Source organism: Phaethon aethereus (assembly GCF_964289735.1).
Source record: "Phaethon aethereus genome assembly, chromosome: 4".
NCBI lineage: Eukaryota > Metazoa > Chordata > Aves > Phaethontiformes > Phaethontidae > Phaethon > Phaethon aethereus.
Window position 1 is genome coordinate 17,064,249 of NC_138578.1, and position 22,740 is coordinate 17,086,988.

Genomic DNA, 22,740 nt, shown 5'->3' on the forward strand with positions numbered 1-22,740 from the left:
CTTGGGGAAGAGTGGCCAGAAAGCTGCCCGGTGGAAAAGGACCTGGAGGTGCTGGTTGACAACCGGCTGACCACGAGCCAGCAGCATGCCCAGGTGGCCAAGGCAGCCAACAGCATCCTGGCCTGTATCAGAAATAGCATGGCCAGCAGGAGTAAGGAAGCGATCGTGCCCCTGTACTCGGCACTGGTGAGGCTGCACCTCGAATCCTGTGTTTTGGGCTCCTCACTACAAGAAGGACATTTGAGTTGCTGGAGCATGTCCAAAGAAGGGCAACAAAGCTGGTGAAGGGTCTAGAGAGCAAGTCTTATGAAGAGTGGCTGAGGGAACGGGAGTTGTTTATCTTGAAGAGGAGGCTGAGGGGAGACCTTATCACTCTCTACAACCACCTGAAAGGGGGTTGTCATGATGCGGGTGTCAGCCTCTGCCTACAAGTAACAAGTGACAGGATGAGAGGAAACTGCCTCAAGCTGTGCCCGGGGAGGTTTAGACTGGGTATTAGGAAAAAATTCTTCACCAACAGGGTTGTCAAACATTGGAACAGGCTGCCCAGGGATGTGCTTAAGCTGCCATTCCTGGAGGTACTTAGAAGACGTGTAGATGTGGCACTTAGGGACATGGTTTAGTGGTGGACGAGGTAGTGTCAGGTTAACAGTTGGACTTTATGTTCTTAAAGGTGTTTTCCAACATAAACGATTCTATGATTCTATGAATTTTGGCAATATTCTTCTAATTCAACATTTACCTGCAACCTACATTTAGATTTATGAGAATGAGATAAGAACTGGCACAAAGTTAACAGGTCTCAGCTTCAGCAACTTCATTTTATATTACATTTTTTTAATGGACTTTCTGCAGTTTTAAAGGTTTGGCACAAGGTAAAATGACTGCATGGTTGATCATTGCTTTCACTACTTACAAGGTGGTATCTATAAGCCTGAGAGTCCTACTCCAGGGACCTTTTTTCACTTGCTTTGTATAGTATATGTCAAAATAAATCTGAAAATTGGATGAAATCTGTCAAAAACCAGATTATCATCAGTGGATCTGGTAGGACTACATACAGTTAAGGTTGCCTGACACTTCTCATTTTAAGACCTCGTCTTCTGTTGCTTATAATTTTACTGCACATTAGCAGTTAGGGCTGAAATTTTCCATGCTGGATGTCTGCCTTGGGCTGAATTTTATTCTGCGAGTATAAGACTCTATCAGCTAGAAGTACTAAGCTTAGTGCAAAGTAAGTTTGTGAATAAGGGTAGGGAGAAACATGTTGGTTTTCCCCCATGTTACATTTTTCACAGACATATTTGAGAAGCTCAAGAGCCTTCACACTTTGCGACAGACCCTTTGAAGCATCACTGCTCTGATACCACAGATGTGCCTTTTGCCATCTCATACATTATCACTTAAAATTATAACGGATCACAGTACAAAACACTGAAAAGTTGCAGTTTGTACGTGATATGATTTGCAAAAGTTTTGGTGGAGGTTGGCTCCAAAGTTGGCCAACCTCCAAAGTTTCCTTCTGCAGAGAGCATGGACCAGGGCAGAGGGCCTGAGATGAGCTTATGTTCCAGCCATCTCTTCCATGTGCCGAGCGATGCTTTGGCACCGAGACTCCACATAGAAAATGCCCATGACAGTCTCAGAACACAGCAAGGGAAGAGCTCGGGAGGAAGAAGAAAGCACAGGTTGCAAGAACAAAGGGAAGCACCAGGAACTCCTGGTGGACAGGACAGGAGTTTAGGGAGGTAGTAGACTTGGAAGAAGAAAGACTCCCAAGAAAGCAGTGGAGGGAAGAAGGAAGGAGATGTAGGCAGTGGGACATTGGAGAAGCTGGGGAAGAGGGGAAATGTTCCAGAGGGTTTGACAGTGCAGAAGATGATCACTAAAGAAGAAAGGTCCAGAGGTGAGTGCTGGCAAGCAGCAGAGGGGCAGGGGATGCAGATGGTGGTAACTGGATAAATAGAAGCAGCTGAGAAGAAAATTATTCAGGGGCAGAAAGCCAAGAGAAAAATCTATCTCTACACTGTTAGGGCTGAATACAGGAAACATAGGACTTTATTCCCCTAGAAGATGCCGAACCATATCTACTTTACAGATTGGAAAATGAAGCCAAAAGAGAGTAAGGCCAGAAATATTAAAAGTGTCTACTAATGCACTGAGCCTGACTCGTCACTCCCACAACTTGTTTTTTATGCATGTTCAGCATTTTTTGAGAAAGATTGCTTTCCAAGGAGGCTGACAACCCCCTGGTTGGGGTACCAGTCTCCATGCGAGGCAGGGGCTGCTGGTAAGGCAGCTGGAGCCAGGTGCTGGTGCTCCCAGCTCTGCTACGTGCAACTCCAGCTCTGCCGACAAGCTTTCATGGCCCCTGGGATCTCATTTGCTGAGTCTGTCTCAGGAGGTGAACCCAAAGCAGGCCTGGTGCCACCTCTACTGATCTCCGCAGACAGATGTACTGATCTCTGTAGAGATAGATGTCCCGCATGCATCCCATTTCACCTTTCCCCCTTTGGCCAGCATGTTCCTGAGAAGAGCAGAAGACATTACAGCAGCTCCACAGCACCTGATAGGCCATGCTGGTACAGGAGACTCCAAAATCTCCCTCATAACCTGGAGTTCAGCTTCAGGAGTTGAAATAAATCTTTACCTTAGAAATTGATGACAACTTTGGCTTTTAATTTATGTTCTTTGCTTTTCTAAAACTTTGTAGGAAGAGGAAATGGAGGTTTAAGGTTCTAACCACCAAGCAGAGCAGCTCTGGAGGAGCAGGCTCTATGCTCCCACACGCCCTGTGCAGCCCAACCTTCCCCCCACGCCTCTGGCTGGCAGGCAGAGGCAAACATACCCTATAGCTGATGGGAAGCATGCAAATGCTGGCTGTCCCCCCCGCAGTGCACACTGCCTGGCCAGCCCGTTCAGGTATGGGGGGTAACCTCTGCCCACCTCAGCATGGGTGCCCACTGGCCAGCGAGGCAGCCAGCATGATGTCCCATGTACATGAAGCTTGCACAAACTAAAACCAATAGTAAAACTACATACTTCAGAAAAAAAATTTGAAAGTATCCTTCAAATACTTGAGTTTTGTGTGAGTTTTGTGAACCAGTATCATCAAAACTTGCACCTAAGGTGAACTATGGCAGTTTCTGTATCTGCATGCAGAAATTAAACTACAATGCTTGGAAGGGACATGGATTACCGAACCATCATAAAAATATTTGGGCTGAGGAGCTCTAGTGCCATATCCATAAAACAGACTTTGCTAAATCGAACAATGTTTTCCCGCACATACGATTACATCGACTTTAATTAGGTAACTGGCTCAGTGGTTTTGAGCGTTTCGATTGGGCAAACACATGACATGGATTGATCTGTAATTAAGATGAACTTTAAAGATAAGTGTTCATGTTTAAGTGGTGGAGCGGACACATTTGTCGCTGCCTGAGGATGAAGGAGCAAAAGTACAATTCGGAAGAGATCCTCCCTTTGCTCCATCAGTAATTGCTGACCTCTGTTTTTCATTATGACTAGGAAGTGGTCAGTTAACCCTCATCATTAAGCAATAAAGCGTGACAGAGAGTGCTGATTAATGTGGTACTCACAAATACGGTCAGGCACGAGGAGAAACCCACAGAGGGCTTATGGCAGGTTTAAATGGCCATTAGTTATAGTTGTGCAAAATGAAATTAACCCAGCTAATCAAATACTGAAAAGCCACAGTTCTGCTGAGGGTCAAGGGTTACCAGGAAATAAAAGGTACAGTATGCTTACGTACCATGAAAAAAAAACACCACCACCACCACAACCCACCACAAAAAAGAAACACAAAAATAAATACTGCCCCACCATCACCCTGACAGGCTGATTAATGAAAATGAATACATATGATAAATTTGACCAAGTGGTGAATAAGCATAATACCTGCACTGCACATATTAACTGAGAAAAAGTCCACATTTTAAAGAAAGGAAGCAACAGACTGTCTTCAGCCATCACCAAGTTTATGAGCAGTCTACTAAGACACGCTGCAGTATAGCTGTCGCACTGCTGCAGATGACCCTGTTTAGACCCCTGTCCCCAAAATCCTTTTTGACTGCTCTCCTCTGCAGACAGGTTTGCTATTTTACCCCTTTACAGACACATGGCCCCCTGTGTCCCTTTGGCGGAATTTTGGCAGCGCCTGGATTATCACACGTGTTCCTCATGTTCTCAGATGGGCTTGCCATTTGTAAACCCCTCTCCTATCAGAGCCAGAGAGCTGAGGAAGCACGCAGAGCAAATGGTAAAAGCACAGGAGAAATACACAAACTAAACATGCACGCGAGCACATGCCAGCTCCTTCTGTGACAAAGACAGGATGGGCCTGAGCACCAGGAGTTTTTTCTGAACAAGTATCCTTCTCCCACTTTAAATTTCATCTTCCTTTATTAGTCTTGGCAAGTCCCACTTTAAGATGTTACCTCCACATCTGGAATAGGAGAAATGTTTTTACTGTGGCCTGCTCTGTGCCCCTTTCTGGATGCCAGAGGCCCTTTTCCACCCTCTGTCTAAACCTTTATTTCTGATTTCAGTCTTTCAGCCAAAATCTTAATTTGTCCCACACTTGGAGGAAAATAGTTTAATTCTTAGGATTTCCCTCATTTAAGTTGACCATCTTCATTTTAAATGAAGCCTCCAAGAAATTCACATGCATACTCATTTTGGGTTATGGACTGCATAATCCACATAATGCATATACACATGGATTTATGGATTACCCCCACTTGCATTATATGGCAATACTTTAGATTTGTCTTTTGCCTGCTGAATCTAAGTGGGCACCTTTGCTTGTGAAAGTACAACGTAGCATTTCCCACTTTTTTTCCTTGGTAGCTTATTGTTCTTGCACCGCGAGCTTGTTATTGAAGGCTTCAAGGACACAAAGAATGGTGACACTAACGAGGGCTTTCTCCTGTTCTTAGTGGACCGGTAATAGAAAATATAGTAAGTGTGAGAATGGCAATAGGAAGGGCTGAAATGAAAGTCAGAAAGATGATACTGTCCTTCAGTTCTCTTATCTCTGGAACATTTGCTAACTGTATGGAAAAAGGGATGCTCAAATAAGCAAATTTACCCAAATACTGTTCAAAAAACCTCCACTGTTCAACCGTCTTCTGTCTTATCACAGAAGTCTTTGAGCGTGTACTAATACATATGTGTTGACTGTGCTTTTATGTCCTTCACTTTTTCGTATGCTTTCCACAAATGATCTTTCAGTATTAAGCAGCCAGTGAAAGATCTTATCCTTGTCATATTTCCTCTTCCTACTTTTAAATGAATAATTAACATGGAATAATTGGAAGGTATTCTTTCTAAATTTCTTACATGGAAGTGGATTCCTTCACAAAACAGAAGCCAAACAAGAAAACACGAAAAGATGCTTCAAACAAGAAAAGATGCTGCTTGGTATGACCACTGTATACAAGTGCTTGCATTATTTTCCAACACACTAATTTATTTTAAAGCCATATACAATACTGCTGTATTAAAATACACAAATATCTACTGTACTTGACAAACTGCCTGCTCCCTTACATCCAGCACAGAGTACCTGCATGATGACACTGCAGAAGTATGGGAATATGAAATATCACTTGTAGTTCTCAGGGCTCTATAAAACACTTCAATATCTAGAATTCAACTGCCTGGCTGTGTGCACCTTGCATATGAGGTCATTAACAACTGCCCTCCCCCCAAACAAATGAATGTATATTACTAAAAAGACTGCAAGTAAAAGACATAATTTTTAAATAGGTCTTTTCATTACTTTTTTAAAATTTTATGAATAGTTTAGTATGCCAGTGCACACAACCTAAAGTAGTACTTATTTTTTTCCCCCCCAATAGTCCATCATTATCATTCTGTTGTATCAGAGAAAATTAGCACCTATCACTTACATAATTTCAAGCAGTATTGTTAAGAGTGGAATTTGCATGCATGATATGGTATATAGGCTAACACAAGTCCATTTGTTAAGTCCACGTGGTAAAATGGATGAATAAATAATTGAATGCTTAGCTCCAAATATATAATTATTCTTAGAAAAAAATTAGAGAACAAGTCTGTGAAAATACATAGAATAATACTCATCTACAGCTAAATACCCTAGACAAAAAATGCCCTTTCAAAAATGGAATAATATAGTTAGATTCCTAAAATGTTTATAGAAAAATTGCATAAATGCCCAAATTTTGAAAGTGGAGTACTGCACTTCTTCCCCACAGGCATTAGCTTTAAATTAAAAATGTTGTCCCAGCCTAACGAAGAAAAGTCTTAGCAAGAGTACTTATGCAGAGCATGCACAAGGTTTGAAAATGTTCAAAGTGCAGTTTAGATTGTTCCCGTTAGAAGAAGTTACAGCTCGGTTGTTCTGACCTGTTCCCACACACAGTATCTTACCGTCTCTCCCTAAGAAAGTAACATTACTTTTTTAAATATCATCCATCACCCTGCTCAGTAATAAGCTCTGTTCTGACGTTGCAAGAACCATTTGTCATATGTCTACTTCCAACACAGGAGCTGCATTAGTTATTTGCTACATGTAAAGAAATGAGGGAGTGGGCTTTGCAACAGTAAGTACAAAATATCAAGTCCAGTCCTCTTCTGTACTAGTGTGCAACATAAACCAATTTCCAGTCAAAGTAAAATAAATAGGCAGGTACAAATGAGAAAACTATGCTCTAGTTCTTATGCCTGGTAGTAGCCCACATGAATGCAAATATGCCATGAATGGGAAATGAGTGGAGAAGATGCCACTATTCTGGATACAGTTTTCAGCAAGAATCAGGAAAAATTAAAGGCAAATTAGACAAGATGTAGAAATCTGATACATCTGCATTAATGCTGATATAGTAATGACACTTTTTCTGGAAAAGGTGTGAAGCATTAATTTACAAGAGTTCAAAATAGTCTGTATCAGAGCGGTCAGTAACACACAAATGGCAATGCCTTTTGCAGGCATCTTGCAAGAACAGTGAGAAACGTTTCAAAGAAACCCAATTTCCTTCTAAACCGATGTTGTACTGTTCTTCTGTTTTACGGACATCACATTGTATTTTAAAATAATGGATTTGTCTTTCTATTGCAGAGGCTATTTCCATTTGGGTATTTTTCTCGCCCTGTGACTTGAAAGTCAGCCTATGTTCTAAATCTCTAGAATAAATTTCTAAAGTATAACCTTTCCACACTTATTTTCTGAGGCATTTATTTAGTCCTTTTGAGTTTCTTCAGATATTATTTTCCAGGCAAGACTCATTGAGTAGTTTCAATAAACATGAAAACCTACTGCCTAAAACAGTAATTCCATTACAGCCTTTTGCTCTTACTACTGTTCGTCTGGTGTACCACTGAAAAAAATCTGTAGATGGACCTTTTTAATAAATTATTACTTAATAAATCAGAAAAAATAATCTGTTAGGAAGCATGGGAGTCAATCTTGAGAGGCAGAATATCATTCAGACTTGACAGAGCTTTTAAGTCTGTCTTTCTCACTTGCAACCACATATTAACTAGTGGTGTGAGTCAGCAGATCTTCATTAGGTCCAGGCAGAAGCCTGAGCTCCTTCAGCACTTAACTAGGCTCTGAAAGGGTAACTCTTCGCTGTTCCTCTCCTGCATGCACTTCCTTTGGTCTGAGCTATTTACTTTTCAACTAATAGATTGCAAAGCCCATCCACATAAAGTAAAGCAATTTGGTAGAGCAAGAAAAATGTCAGGGGCATTTTCTAAATGAGAATCAACTAAAATCCAAAGTAGATCTTTTTGCTGGGGAAAGCAACAGTGGAGGGAACACCTGGAGCAAGGAAGACTTACCCTGGGAGGAGAAGGATCAGCTTAGGGAGCTTATAAAAAATGGGACATCATAGGCTGCACACACAAGGTCTGAGGGAGCTGACTTGTCACAAAGAGACCACCCTTCCCTTGATTATCTCTGAAAGGTCATGGAAATCCAGTGAGGCTCCCAAAGACTGGAAGGATGCAGATGCCACTTTTGTCTTCAAGAAGAGCAAAAATACTTTTTTTTTTTTTCTTTCAATGGAGAGGATAGTCAAACAGGTTGCACTAAGGAGCTGTGAAGTTTCTGCCCTCTGAGATACTCAAAACTCACCTGGATAAAATGCTGAGCAACCTGCTCTGAGTAGGAAGGTTGGACTAGATAATCTCCAGAGGTCTCTTCCAACCTCATCAATTCTGTGATTGTATGATAATGCTCTTTTATCTGGACAAAGTTAATCCACACAAAATGGTGCTCTTTTCATAAACCTATGCACATTAGCACAGCCTTTGATAGTCCTAACGGCACCAAGTGATTAAGGCGTATCTTCCATATCAAAGAAACGCTATACCCAGTATTAGATGAAGTTTTACAGAAGGCAGGTTGAAACAAAATGACAGGAAGAGAAGTACAGCTTCTAAAAAGAAAAATTATACTGTAAAACATCTGCAGCATATTCAGAAAAGATGTTAAATTAGCCACATTATATAATGTTTTGGTTACCTATGCAGAAAACTTATACAGTGTAAAGGTTCAAACTGAAATATTTAACATGTTGGGATGTGTGTGAACAAAGGTAAGGAAGGATGAATTTGAGAAACCAGAAAATAAACTCCCTCTAATGTAAGTATCAGTATGTACTAGAGAAGTTGGATTACAGTCTTCCCAAATTCACTTCAGTCAAATCGTTTAGGCACAGCTAAGACCTTGAGGCACCTTATCGCTATTTAGCTGCAAGTAGCTTTCCTAGGAAGCACCAATATTTCCTGCACATGACCACCATCTAGGAACCTTGCTCTAGTTGCTGTTGCTGAACAGGTAAGAAATCTCAGACTTCCCAACACCTCAAAACATGAATTCTGATCCTCACAACAGATTAACAGAAGTCTCAACTACATTATGTCTTCTACACCCTTGGTCCCAGCTTTCCAGACCTCTACCTTATCCTGGGGACAGTGTGGATGGTGATTTAGGATGAGTCAGGGCCACAGAGCCAAAAGGACTGCCGAAAACAAAGTACATAAAGGATTACAGAGGTTTAAAGAAGAAAGAGAGAGTCAATGCCTGAGGCAGTTGAATAGCGCCCTGGAGAACTGGAGTGCATCTCCTTTGCCATGGATTTACTTTATAATAATAAGCAAGAAAAATCACTAATTATCCTCCTTGTTTCATTAATATCCAACTTGAGATCAAGAGTCTGATTTGCACTGGTTTAAGTGATCATAGCTGCAAGTAAAATAAATTGGAATTGCTCTTTGGACGTATTAAGTACTATAAAATGCCAAGTACTTCTGCCCCCTGAGGACCTAAATATCATAAATCATGAACCCCAAATCAGTGGGTATGTCTGAGCTTAATCTGTGTCTTAACTCCTCAACTGTAAACAGGGGTAATAATCGCTCATCTTATCTTGTATTGCAAGAATCAATTAAACAATGTTCATGAAGCACTTACGATATTATAGTGATGAGCACCACAGAAAAGCTCTGTAAGAAATGAGTAATTATGTCTTCTGAGCAAGGGATGAACAGTAATCAGCAGTGAAGGCACAGGACCGTACATTGAACAATGAGAAGAATACAAGGTATTGAATAGCTGATCATTAATTGAATGTTATCCAATCTGTTCAATGAACAAGGCAGAGATCTAATGGAAAAAGTTGTGATTGTTCATCTGCACTGCATATAATGATTTCTAATTCAGTCTTCATTACACAAAGACCATGCAGGCCACAAGCATTCATTATTTACATATTTAGCTGTGATTTTGCAAGCTTGATTTTTTTCTCCCCAACATATTTTTAAAATAGAAAACTGAAAATAACCCAAGCAGCTCAAAACCCCTGGAAACCCCCATTACACCTAATGTAAGAACCCACATACAGGAGCAGAAAGGGGTGGGAGAGGACACAACCACCTCAGGCAGCCCTACCACTCCAAGCTCTGAAATGGGAGAAGAAAGGGTCTGCCATGCTGCCTGTGAACAGGAGCAGAACATCAGCAAGTTTTACCGTGCAGGAACCACGGCACACACGAATCCTAAGCACATGCTCTCATCTGCCGTGTGCAGAGCCTAAACACAGACTTTGGGCTTCAGCTACACCTACACCACACAACCGCAGGTGACATACACGCTACAGAGAAAGCTCTGGACACTCCAACAGCTGCCCGAGCCGCTGCACCAGTTCTGCAGCAAGCACGGAGCTCCCTGTTATGGTGTCAGCAGCCCTGGCAGCCCTTCACCTGACACCTGAGGAGACTGAACAGAAACCTGTTTGTTTCTGCTTGCTCTTACTGTGGATGAGGTGCACACAAAAGCCCCACATCATCAGCACTCTTGAAATAAGTGGGAATAGACTGACTGACCCACGTTCCCTTTGTTAGGGCACTGGGTTTGGTAACTCAGCCCTGAGAGATGGCACCAAACATTTTTGTAAGTTAAAACCAGGTAATTCTGTCTTACAGAGTTTCTCCTCCTTAAACAATAAAGAGCTGTGGGCTTCAAAGTCGACCATGGGCACTCTACTGTTTCTAAAAAACCTGATAAAACTGCTGTACTCTAAGCCTAGACTTCAAACCTAACAGAGGCACTCCCACAACCTTGAACAACCTTAAACTGTGCTGCAAAAAAAGGCTGAAATCCTGGCTTCTTTTAAGGCAATGGGAGATTTGCCATTACCTTTTCCCACTCTATTTATATCTGAGATGCTAGCAGATGCCTTGTTCCCTCTGTCTGTTATAGACAGATCTGTATGTACATTTTATCTCATTTTTTTCATCTGGAGAATGTTTTCCCACCCTCTTATTTAAAGTGGGATTAAGAAATACAAAAAGATGTTTTGTTTCTGGCTTTATAGATTTATTTTGAGGTTTTATCTATTTAGAATTTCTTTCAGCCATGACACTGCAAAATTCCTTACCTCTAACATTGTTTCGCTGAAGGCACCTTGCAGGATTATTCCCTTTTGGCTCTTAACTACTTAACCTGAGACTGGAAGAGCCTTTTCAGGCTCTAAAAATCTTCTGAACCTTGAGGGTTGTAGAAGAGAAGTGCTATTTGCTACTAAAAGTGAAAATTATAACATTGCTTCGATAGGCTGCCAAGGCAGGTAGATAACAGCACTTTATGAAGTGGTATCTCTTAAGAAGCAATACCATAGCCGTAAGGAGCTAAAGCGTCTGACTAAGGACAGTTTATGATATTTGATAATGCTTTATGCTGTTTGATATAGAAGATCTTGTACATATATTTATGTCCAATTTGAATGTTCATTCATGCTTTAACAGTTGTATTATACTAGGCATTACAAAAAACCCCCCCAGCAGAACAGTGTTCAAGAAGCCCAACCAATTATACTTCAATGACAGAGGATTTCTCAGTAGCCAGGCTCTCCCTTGAGGGGATTACCGGCAAATATAACCAAGCATGAGGTCACCTGATGGGGCCTGGGGGTACCTGCAGAGGCTTAGCTGGATAGGATGGAGTTATTTCAAAAGGACTTCACTCTCCTGAGCTTTTCTATGAACTCAAAACGAGAAAAGTCATTGCAGGAGACAGACATTCATCTTCTAGTACAAATGCAAAGCAATTCTGCCTTATGCAAGATCTGAGCACTTCACATCAATTTTTTAAAATTGGAGTCCTGTATCCCTGTGAAGATCTGGGCATTCGCCATCATTACAAGTGGAATATCCTAAAAACGTATTAGTTGGTTTATCTTCTCTTTTACTACTCCTACTTCCTTCATTTTTGGAGTCAGATGAGCTCTCCAGCCTTACCGGGACACAATATTAACCAAAAGAGACCTCTCTGGCTTATCCTTTACTATCACAAATAACCGAATCATACTATACATCAGTTGCTTCTCTTACACTCCATTTCAAAATAGGTACTTAAATCCTTCTGACTCCTTTCAGGAAAGTGCCCCTAGAAGTCCCTCTTTTTGGTGGTTTGCAGCCTTCTCAAAATATCAAATTAACAAATGTAATTTTTACCCAGTTGCTCGTATTTCAGTACAGTTCTTAGTACAAAATAAATTCTCCTCCCTTTCAGTTGTCTATTCCTCAACTGTGAAATATTTGTAGGCAGCAATCATGTCCCAACTCAGACTCTTTCTGGGTAAGCTAAAAAAAGCTAAAAGCATTTGGTCACCTGACATAAGATAAATTTTTATTCCCCAGATCATTTCAGAAGTTCTCCTCATGTGTTTACTTGACTCTGAATCAAACTGTCTTTAACACGCTAGTGACCAGAAGTATACACAGTACTCCACAGCAGCGTTCCCAGCATCATTTGTACCATGATGATGTGAATACTTCCCCATTTGCTTTAAATACTTGGTGCACCTGAACATACAGATTTTGTGGAACTATGTTACACAAGTGGCTCAGCCATCTTGGAATTATTACCTGAAAGATTAATTTCCGAGGAAGCACCCTGTCTACCTTCCCTATGCGGCATATGGAAAAAATTCATTCCTTATTAAAGAAAAGGCAGTTGAAGTATTCAAGAAAACACTGAACTAATGGCTATGACATTTGAACTTTAGTTAGCCAAAATACTCATGGCTACCTTAAATCAGCATGCATTCACAGGGCCATCCCATCTCCATGAAGACTGATCTACTGGAATGTTACCTTGTGATATGTTAAAGAAAACAACTGGAAAAAAAAGAAGACTGCAACGTCGTTCCCTGGCACATCATAAGAATGCCAAAATTTCCCCTCTTTTGTAAGAGTGTAGAAAATAAGCACATGAAAACGTGTGAGGCTTGAATTTGTGGCAATGGAAGGCCATTACCCAAGATAAATCAACCTTACCACTGCATACATGTACTATTTACTGCATAGTGCGCTTGTGCAGGCTGGCTATCAGCCAATGAACATATTATTTTATAGATGAAGCAGTCTAGAAATTTGTATTTATAAAACAAAAGACAAACAAAAGAGTGCAGGAGAAGAATAGTTGCACGCAGACCTCCTAGCATCATGCAAGTGTTTTTTCAACAGCAGCCCATATTTTAATTCTGATCCTTGTACTCATCTCTCCCTCTCTACAGCACACCCGCTTACAGAGTAAATGATAGTTACAATCAAAAAAACTGCAAATGTTGGAAAGTCTTGGGGGACAGAAGAAGTTATTAATGCTTTTTGGAAAGGAATGAATGCAGATTTTTAGCTTCCTTGATGTAAGGTATTTTTCCAAATAATTTTCCCGGCCATTAACCAACTTGTGGTTCTTTGTGGCACTGCAGCTTACTGAACTCACCCATTCTTTGTTTGTTTTACAACCAAGACACCGTACCACCTAGATGGTTCCCAAACCTACGCCCTCCTTTCCGAAACACTACCACAGTATGCTTGCTCTATTAGCATTGCACTCCACATTTAACATGCATCCAGCATTTATTCTTGAACGTCAGTTGGGGTTTCTCACGCAGTCCACATATTCCAAGAGCCACAAGGAAAGCTTTTCCTCCCATCCCACCTCTCCCCAGCTTTAAAATATTACGTTGCAATACATGCCTCATCCTTTATTAATCTTTACTTCGTGTCACACTTCTTGCTGCTTGAGGTTTTTTTACTCCTTTTTGTGGTCCCAGTGCAAACCTTTCTAGCTCCTTCCTCCTACCCACCTCCTAGTGATTAAAGCCAACCAGGAACAGGAATGAAGACTTCATTTCTCTGAGCAATGCTGCTTGCCAGAGAGAAAACCAGGCAAAATCCTTTGTGTATCTATGAAAGCATGGAAGGTTGGTGGCAGCTTCAAACCTATGACGACTTAATTATTTAAATTTTATTTTACACCTATTAACCATAGCATATCAAGTAAGAGTAGCAGCTGCTACATGAATTTGACCAGCTCACTTGCCCTCAGCAGATCACCCATCTGCCTGCTCTTCACCTAATATTTCTGTTTGATAGGTTGTAAAACAGATTCTTGCAATAGGTCAGGAACAGAGTCAACTTGAAATCCCACATAGAAATTTCTATGAAAACATATGGACATCTATACTGAGTGATGTTGAATTTAGAGAGACCACTGACCTTATAAAAGGGGATAACAGGAAAATTGCAGCCTGTGATGGAAAAACACTGACTCCATTACAGTGAATGAACAGAAAAATGGAGAGTGAAGAACTGTATGTATAATTAATTCTAGTAATACAGACCTAGAAAATTCATGGGTGTATACACTGCAAAATGGTATGGAAAACACCTTTCTATGATGTATCAATTTCAGCTTCTACAGCATAAAAAATATGGCTTCTTTAAATGACAAATAAGGGAAACTTCCCTGTTCACCAGCAGTATTTTATAAACATTTAAGTTATGCTAATTAAGGAAATTATTCAAGTGCTATGTATGCCAGTATTTAAATTCTCATACCTTGATATTTTTTCCACCTCAATTCCAATGAAAAAATTTAGGAAGGCACACACAGAGGCTTTATCTTCTACTGAGAATGTAGAGCCTTGGGAATTGCTTTCACTTACAGTGTATGGGAAACCATTGGAAGATTACCGGTTTCTGAAAAAACAGGTTACACATATCACTCTCCCTCTTGTGCAGCCTTGTGGAAGCAGAGACTACACAGTACTTCCAAAAAAAAGAATCCCTGGGATATTATGCGTCTAGCCCATTGCTAAATGGTTGCACAGTGCCTTTACTTGCCAAAAAAGTGAATTTATCTACCAGTGAACTTTTAGGCTGGCAATAGCTTGCAATCCTTCATGTGAAGATGAGTCTCTAGAAGGTTGCTGGATCCCTGTGGTTATGGCAAAAAGACCAGCCTCGGTGCCTGCCAAGGAAGACTGGGAGTTTCCCCAGGCAAACCACCCAACTGGTGGGTCAGACCCTCAATCTTGCAGCCCAAGTTGTTTTGTTTCTGTGTTTTCAGAGCAGCCAGGCTTAAGAGGAGATAAAGAATGGCACTTCTTTTCCGTAACACTATCTTTGAGGCAACCTCACTTCCCACAGCTGTACCCAAGTCCCTGCAGATTGCTACACAAGAAATTTCATCCCTTCAACTATTGAAGTCTTGGATAACCTGCTGTTAAAACACATCGCAGAGGCAGAATTTCTTTGTTACTAGGCTGCTTGCTGAGACGCGCAGCACATTTGCTATATCCAGGAGGCCATTTAAGAAAGATGGCATCAGATTAGACCTTGAAACATTTCCTTCAGCACATATCCCCCTACTTTAAATAGGCGAATAGCAAGTGTTCAGGTGAAAAAGAAAAGCAATCCTAGAAGCTTCTGTTGCTGTGACTGTGTTTCTACTTCAGAGGTGAAAAGAGGTCTGTGTTGCCAACTTAAAATAGCAGAACTAGCTTTAAGGTGAACCTCCCAGAGCAGAAGTCAACAGCAAAATCTGAAATTTACTGAACACCACCTCTTTGTATTTAAAAAAAGGACAAGCTTTCCTATAACTAATAGATATAATTTGTTAATTATTCATTTAAGTACATACATTTTAAGTAGCCAAAAATCTTCCAGCAAATATGCAAAATAACTGGAAGAAGATAGTAATTTTTGGGGTAGTTTTTAGTACTTTTTAGATGAAAAAATGCCTTCCTTTTTTTCTTACCTTCAAGCCAAAGGAAGAATGAAAGATTAACTTTAGCAACTTAAGAAGTGATATAAATTTTGATTTAGGACAGATTACCTCATGCCTGTCTGGAACTTGAACAAATGAAGACTAAAAATGCAAAGCATACACAAGAACAGCTGTGATTTCTGACTTCAAGCCTGTTACTCTCCTTAGAGAAAGCTCTAAGTTCAATGAGAAAGTTCAGTGAAAAAAGAGAAGACAAGACTGGCCAGGTGCTTTAGGTTCCCCCACAGTATAGTACATTTTCAGCATATTACTATATTAATGATCATAAATTAAAGTTTAAATAACTTTATGACTGGCCATATCCATAATTTAGATAATTATACAACATAGTTATAGTCAGTAAAAATGCATTATAAATACAAATGTCTTAACTTTTGGAGTGACACCATTTATGAACACTTTTATGGTTAAAGGATTTTAATGTTTGCAAGGCATATCAAATTTATATTAATGACAATCACATTTCGTCATACCAGACTCCTGTTCATCAAGTCAGTCAGCAAAAAGTTCATGCTTACTTGATACCAAAATTTTGCACTTTCATAATTTACATCCCTGTAATGAATTCCATCTGAAATTACTTTTGAAATTTCGCCAATAATCTCATTTTAGTATTTATTTTGGTCTACAGCTCTCCTCCTCATAAATTCATTAGACATTTCCTGCAAGTTCCCAAAATAAGTTTCACTAGGAATACAATTATCAGATTTAGATTTGGAAGAGAAGGCTTCAGTTTCTTCGTTGTGTACTTTCTTGTTTCAAATTTCAATGCAATTGCTCTTTTCTGTTACAATCCCTCTGTTTTATAGTATTTCAGAGGAGTGCAAAGGAATTGGCACTCAAAAGCTGCTCCAGGTGGGCTGATGTCAGTACTTCTACCCAAGACCCAAAGAGTTGGGTAGTAAGTAGCAGTCCTTCTCTTCAAATCTCTCTTCTCTTTGTTTCCATGCTTTTTGACACAATTTGTCTCCCCACTTCACAGAATCGTAGAATGGTTTGGGTTGGAAGGGACCTGTAAAAGTCACCTAGTGCAACCCCCCTGCAATGAACAGTGACATCTTCAACTGGATCACTTGTTCTTGTCGTTCCATCTGAACACCAGTTATTCTCTCCCACGATTTCCATCCCACCATATCTTTTGAGAGACTATCAGTATGTAACTTTTAAAGTTAACTAAATAGAACATTCAGTTAATTAGTAGAAGCTAATGACCAAAATCCTCTTCCCCTTCAAGGGGAAGAGTTGCTCCGTTCAAAGAGGGCACAAACTGAAACACAGGAGGGCCCATCTGAACATGAAGAAACACTTTTTTTACTGTGAAGATGACACATCACTGACAGAGGATGCCCAGAGAGGTTGTGGAGTCTCCATCCTTTGAGATAGTCAAAGGCCATCTGGACATGGTCCTAGGCAACCAGCTTTTAGTGGCCCTGCTTGAGCAGGGAGAGTTGGAGCAGGTGACCTCCAGAAGTTCCTTCCAACCTCAGCCATTGTGTGGTTCTGTGAAAATGGCACCAGCTGTAGCTACCATAGTTAGTAAGAGCTGCAAGAAGAGGCCATTTTGGAAAGAACAGGATTTCTTGTGTCATCTTCTACTGAAGAATGTTTAGTAGATCAAGTAAGAAATATGTGTGTGTGTGTGCACACATAATGTGTGTAAAATATAACTGAAAAAATATTCATAAGTCTTTAAAAAAAGTCTAAACACACTATTTCAGGGAAATGGTGAATGAAGCTTGAGGAATCTCTTTTTTCACTACAATCTTATAGAGAGGGAACAATTCATTTTTATGCAAATAAATTAGCCACTGTATTTATAAATTCCCCAGAAAGTTGTTTCTATGTTCACAGAGGGAGTTTTACTCTTTTCTTTGTAATAAAGACAAGACTGCAAGCACTTAGGTAAAGAACAAGGCTTTAGCTCAGAGCTGAGACAGGTATGCCCAGGATCTACATTTAAGGTACTTCTTCAACTTTGACTTATTTATACCATGCACTATTATAGTTTTAAAAACACTCTCAGGAACTTATGATACAGAGTTACTACTACAAGTATTTAATTTAAAATAGAAAACCTCAGGATGGGGTGTATTATTGGTCATGTATCCAACTGAAAAATTTATGACAACTCTATAAAAAAATTTTTGTTGTTACAAAACTACCTATGCAAATTTTTCTTCACATGATAGTTTCAGGATGTTTGGAGCCAAAGTGTATATTATGTTTTTGCTATGGTCCTTTTGTGGTTAATACTCTACAATGTACTTTTATGCACATAGATACACACACATATATAAAAAACAGAAAAGTGCAATCCAAATTTTCAGTGTTGGCGTAACAACAATGCTACTGGTAGCATCAAGAGCTCAGAGTCACGTCCATACCAAGTAGAAGTCTAGACAGTCTTAACATACCAGTGGTAGGAACCTGTATGTTAATATAATAACGCTAAAAAATATATTTTAAGCTAATTTAAAACTCCTACCTTCAATTTTTAGGGATGACAGGGTTGTTCCGTCTTCCATTTTTTCAGGTTTTTTGCTTAACTCGTTATCAATAATTACTGAAAATTTACTTTTAACTACATTTTTAAAAAGTATTTCTATGCCTGATTAGAGAGTAACGATTTTGGCTTCCAAGGCTTGGAAATGTAGTCTCACTACTTACTTTGTTAACTCCTAAAGGGAATCCTTGGTAATTTTTCATAAATTCCTGTAAAGTTGGATAGGTATAGTCATCAGATTATGTCAGAAAGGACATCAAAAGAGAGGGGCATGGTAAATGCAGGTACACAGTACCTTGAACTTGCAGTGATTCAAGACTGGGTAAGAAGCTTTCCTGGATAGCAGGAAAGGGGGAAGGAAGATAACAAAAGGTTATGTGGCATGTGCAGGTGTACTCAAAACCTCACCACAACAAGAAAAATAACCTCATGATTCAGAGGCCAGCTTAGACACGGATGTCTGAAGACCCATCCATGATGTAGCATGGAAGCAGGTGGAGGAAATCACTCAGTGAAAAAAAGTAAGGTTTTTCCAGTTCACGTGCTACATTAAGCAACTAAAAACTCAAGGAAGAAGTTAGGGAATGAAGGTCAGCTATTGCACAACAGGAAGAGAAAATGCTTTCAGAAGGGGAAAACCTTTTCCATGTCCTTGTAACTTTGGGAAGTTCACTTCAATTAGATTGACACTTTTGATGATAGATAGATAGATACATTGATAGAGAGATATTACATGAGATCTTAGCTTCAATGACGCACGAACCCTCCAGGTCTATTTAAACAGAGAGCTAAATCCTTATTGCCAGCAGCAGCAGATTTAATGATCAAAGAAGAAATTAATCACATCACACACTGCCTCACTCAGTGCACAAGCTGGACAGCATATTAAGAGCTTATTTTCTTCCTTCTACCTTTTTCTTTGTGAAAATAAATATTGCCTGCTTCATCAGTGGCTGTAGAACAGCTACTCATCAGCAAAGACTTCAGAAAACCTATACAGTATTTGTGTCCTTTACAGGCCACACTCTCCTATGCTTTATGAGGTTATTAAAAATTTATTTTTTATCACTTGAAGAACTTGCTTACAAAGTCTACTTGTGAGGGTCAAACATTTCCTTTTACCCTAATAACCCAAGTCACACAGAGGCAACACCTACCAGAGGTCCTGTAGCACTCAGTGATCCTAACTTTTTTCTACTGAGATGCCCAGGAAAGACTAGCTATACCATAATTAACATAAAACAGGGAGATGTCAGCAAAACACTCCTGTGATGATAAAGCTGTCAAAATAAAGTCCTCATGAAAGTACTAGTCCTTAATGAAGAAAATGAACACCAAGAAAAGCACCACAATCAATTCCTGCTTCCTCATCAATCTACCACAGTACTGTAAAGCCACTTCTCTGTTGCTGAAATACACTACTGAGTTGAAAGGCCTGGAGGTATCCACAGGGATATAACTCAATTGAGTGAATTGTATTGTCATATAAGGCTGCCAAAGCATGATGAGACAACTGTATCCATCCTCCAGAACAGGAGAAACAGGAGTACATTTACATCAATTGTATCTGTGTCCATTAAAAATTACAAAAATCCACTTGGAGGGGTGGAGAAGCCTGATGCAGCAGTGGCATGAAGCAAAACAAGGCATCCTATAGAAGGTATACATTGCAGACCATCCTGGCATATTCTACATAAGTTATACCACACGTAATTGGAGTTCATTCAACTTCCCCCCCCCCCCCCCCCCAAACTAACACCACAGAATCTTAGCAACAGCAGAAAACACATAGGAAGACATATGTGCGTGTGTGTGTCTATTTCTAGTAAAAAACTCAAACCCACATGTATTTTGTTGATTTTTTTTGTTGTGTTTTCTTACCTTCTACTGCTCTCTTGAAGAAAACTTTACAGCTGCCACATGTAACCACCCCATAGTGACATCCAGATGCCTCATCTCCACACACCAAACACACTTTGGAAGGTCTTGAAGATCCAGTTGATACACTTCTCAATGAAGAGCTGGAGTAAAAAAACCAAAACAAAACAACTATGAATATTTCAAAACGACACTGGCCATAACACAAAGTTCAATTAAGAATTTCTAACAGGTATATTGCTCAAGGCACCTAACAATTAGGAAACCACAACTCTCTGGCAGTGCCTGGTTGAATACACGAATTGCTTTAATTAGTAAGTGCAATATTTTTATTGTCTGTTTTAAAACACCCATAATATATCAATTTTAATGCGAGAAGTTACCACAAGGGCAGTGAAATTTATTGGTAGCAGATGATTAAAACTGAAAATAAACAACAAACAAACAAACCACTCTGGCACTGACCCAAGACCTATAAGTTTTCTTTGTTTGTTTCAAGCCTTTACAGCTAAGGAATACCTGTAATGAAACCAGCAAGACCATTTGATGAAATAGCGCAGTGAAGTGGTACGCACTCTCCCGTCCACATTCCTGCTTACCACTACAGTAGTCCTTGAGCATATATCTAATATTTCTGTTATTTAGCAGCTTACTTCCGAAGAAGTTTTGAAGCCTTTTTACATTCTGCATGTGCAGAAAACCCTTCCATATAACTGTAGGTGTCAGAAAAGCAGCACCAGAGGTTCAGAAACCATCCCAAAGTTTTGCAGATTGATGCATCTTGCAAACCCAGCTTCAACCAACTACCACCTTCTTAAAAAACGTGGCATTTCTGTTGTTCCGTTTCTTAAAACCACGACTCTCTGAAGGTGTCTTTAGGAAATATTTTCCACTGGCAACTCTACAAGACAGCGCTCTTCAAAAAACAACTCACTTCCCGTGGTGCAGTGAGTCTCCTCCCTCCCTTCTTCCCCCGGGAACTGGAAATGCCATCCTAATGTAATCGGCACGCTCGGAGAAACGTGCCAGATACTGAAGGAGATGAAAGCTTTGGATCCCTCCCACGCCTCTGGAAGCCGAGGGAAGAGTCTTTCCCTCCACACAGCCTCTGTTCTCCAGGTAAACGTGGCCTCTTGCATTTCTTCATACGTTATCTCTCTGAATGCTGCCAAACAAGTACAAAAACAACCCTAAAAGACTTTATACCAGTGGTGAAATAATCTGATAGTCCAAATTGCAGGTCACAGGCTATTTGTCAGTCAGTCATTGGGAAACAAAGTTCACAGGTAGTCTTAATTCAAATATAAGATAACCAGATTGCTTAAGAAATTTCAAGTATGCACCCTTTGCCTTTTTCCAATTTTTTATCTTCCTTTAAATAGGTATACAGAGGCCAAGTGATTTATCCAGGGGCACAGCACAAATGTCACTCTAGATCAAGGACCGCAACTCTCCTGGCCTGCAGCTTTACTGTAACATCAAATCTAAATGTCTTTTTAAATGACAACGTTCAGATGCTAATCAAAATGTTCCAAATAGTATTCCTGCTCTTGTCTGCTCGCTAGTCTGTTAGCTTTACTAGTTTTAGTCCTCATGCTATTTATACTTTCATTACATAACATCACACTACTTGATAATTGCTAGGTGATGGCATTAGCTCATCTGTTAGAGAGACAAAAGAAAGTCTCATGAAATCTATGTTAAAATAAGTTCTGTGTGCTCAAGTCACAGTCATACCTAAGCACACTGCATTAAATCTACCCCTAAGGAAAGGCACTTTCTTCAGAATTTGCCAAGACTGTGCTAGTATTCAGCTCTGCAGTTGCATTTGTTTAAGGCAATGAACAGGACTTTCTCCCTCTAGCACATTTCATACTGCACAAAAAACATTAAGCATCTCATTAAACAAAATTCTTCAAAATGTGTCTGCTTTCTAGAGAAAGTGTCAGCAGCCTGGAAAACTCACTCCTTAAAAAAATTTTTTTTTTTTTTCCTTTTTCATTTCAAATTGCAGTATTTTGTCTGAGAAGGGAAGGATTTCAATTCTGACATACCATCAAAATGTCTCAGGGCATTTGTAATTTTGATGCTGCATGTTCTCATTTCTTCATACAACTAGCAAAAGTTTTCCTAGTCTTTCTACCCAGAAAAAGGTCAGTGTATTTTTTTAATACATAAAAAAGTAAATTCTGTTAGAGAGCTCTTCCTGTGGAGAAATGGGCATCACAGCAGTGTGCATGGTTTTTTAATTTTTTTTATATACACACACTCTCTCTATATAAATATATACATACTGTGTGTATATATATATATAAAAGTATATATTATTTTTAGTTTAATTGTCATTTTGGATTTACAGAAGGTGGGAGAGCCTTTTTTTAGATACAAGCTACCCTATAAAATTTCATTTACACAGAATTATTGGGTAAAAAAAGCCAAAGACACACCAAGACACCAGCTGATCCATGACCATTATTAAATGCTTACCTAAGACATAATCTATAGCGTATTTTATACAGTGCTTCTCTAAACAAAGGGCTTGAATATAGTTGAAAGGTGAAGGTACAGCTTGAACACAAAGCATGTATTTAACTACTCAGACACGGCATCAGAGGTGGAAACAATATTCTGGAATAAAATTCAATTAACTCCCATACATCCTTTTAATCAGTTTAAAAATTGAATAGATTAAACCACAAATGAGATA

The 22,740-nt window shown here is 39.7% G+C and overlaps 1 protein-coding gene across 2 annotated transcripts in view; it reads right to left on the reverse strand.

Moving 5' to 3' along the window:
• NR3C2 (nuclear receptor subfamily 3 group C member 2) overlaps window positions 1-22,740 on the reverse strand; it is a gene marked incomplete at both ends in the record, with an annotated part of 207,464 nt that overhangs the window by 71,271 nt on the left and 113,453 nt on the right. For both annotated transcript variants that reach the window (XM_081999312.1, XM_081999313.1), the window contains one exon: window positions 20,037-20,176. In XM_081999312.1, the coding sequence (XP_081855438.1) occupies window positions 20,037-20,176 (140 nt within the window). The remainder of the gene's footprint in view (window positions 1-20,036; window positions 20,177-22,740) is intronic.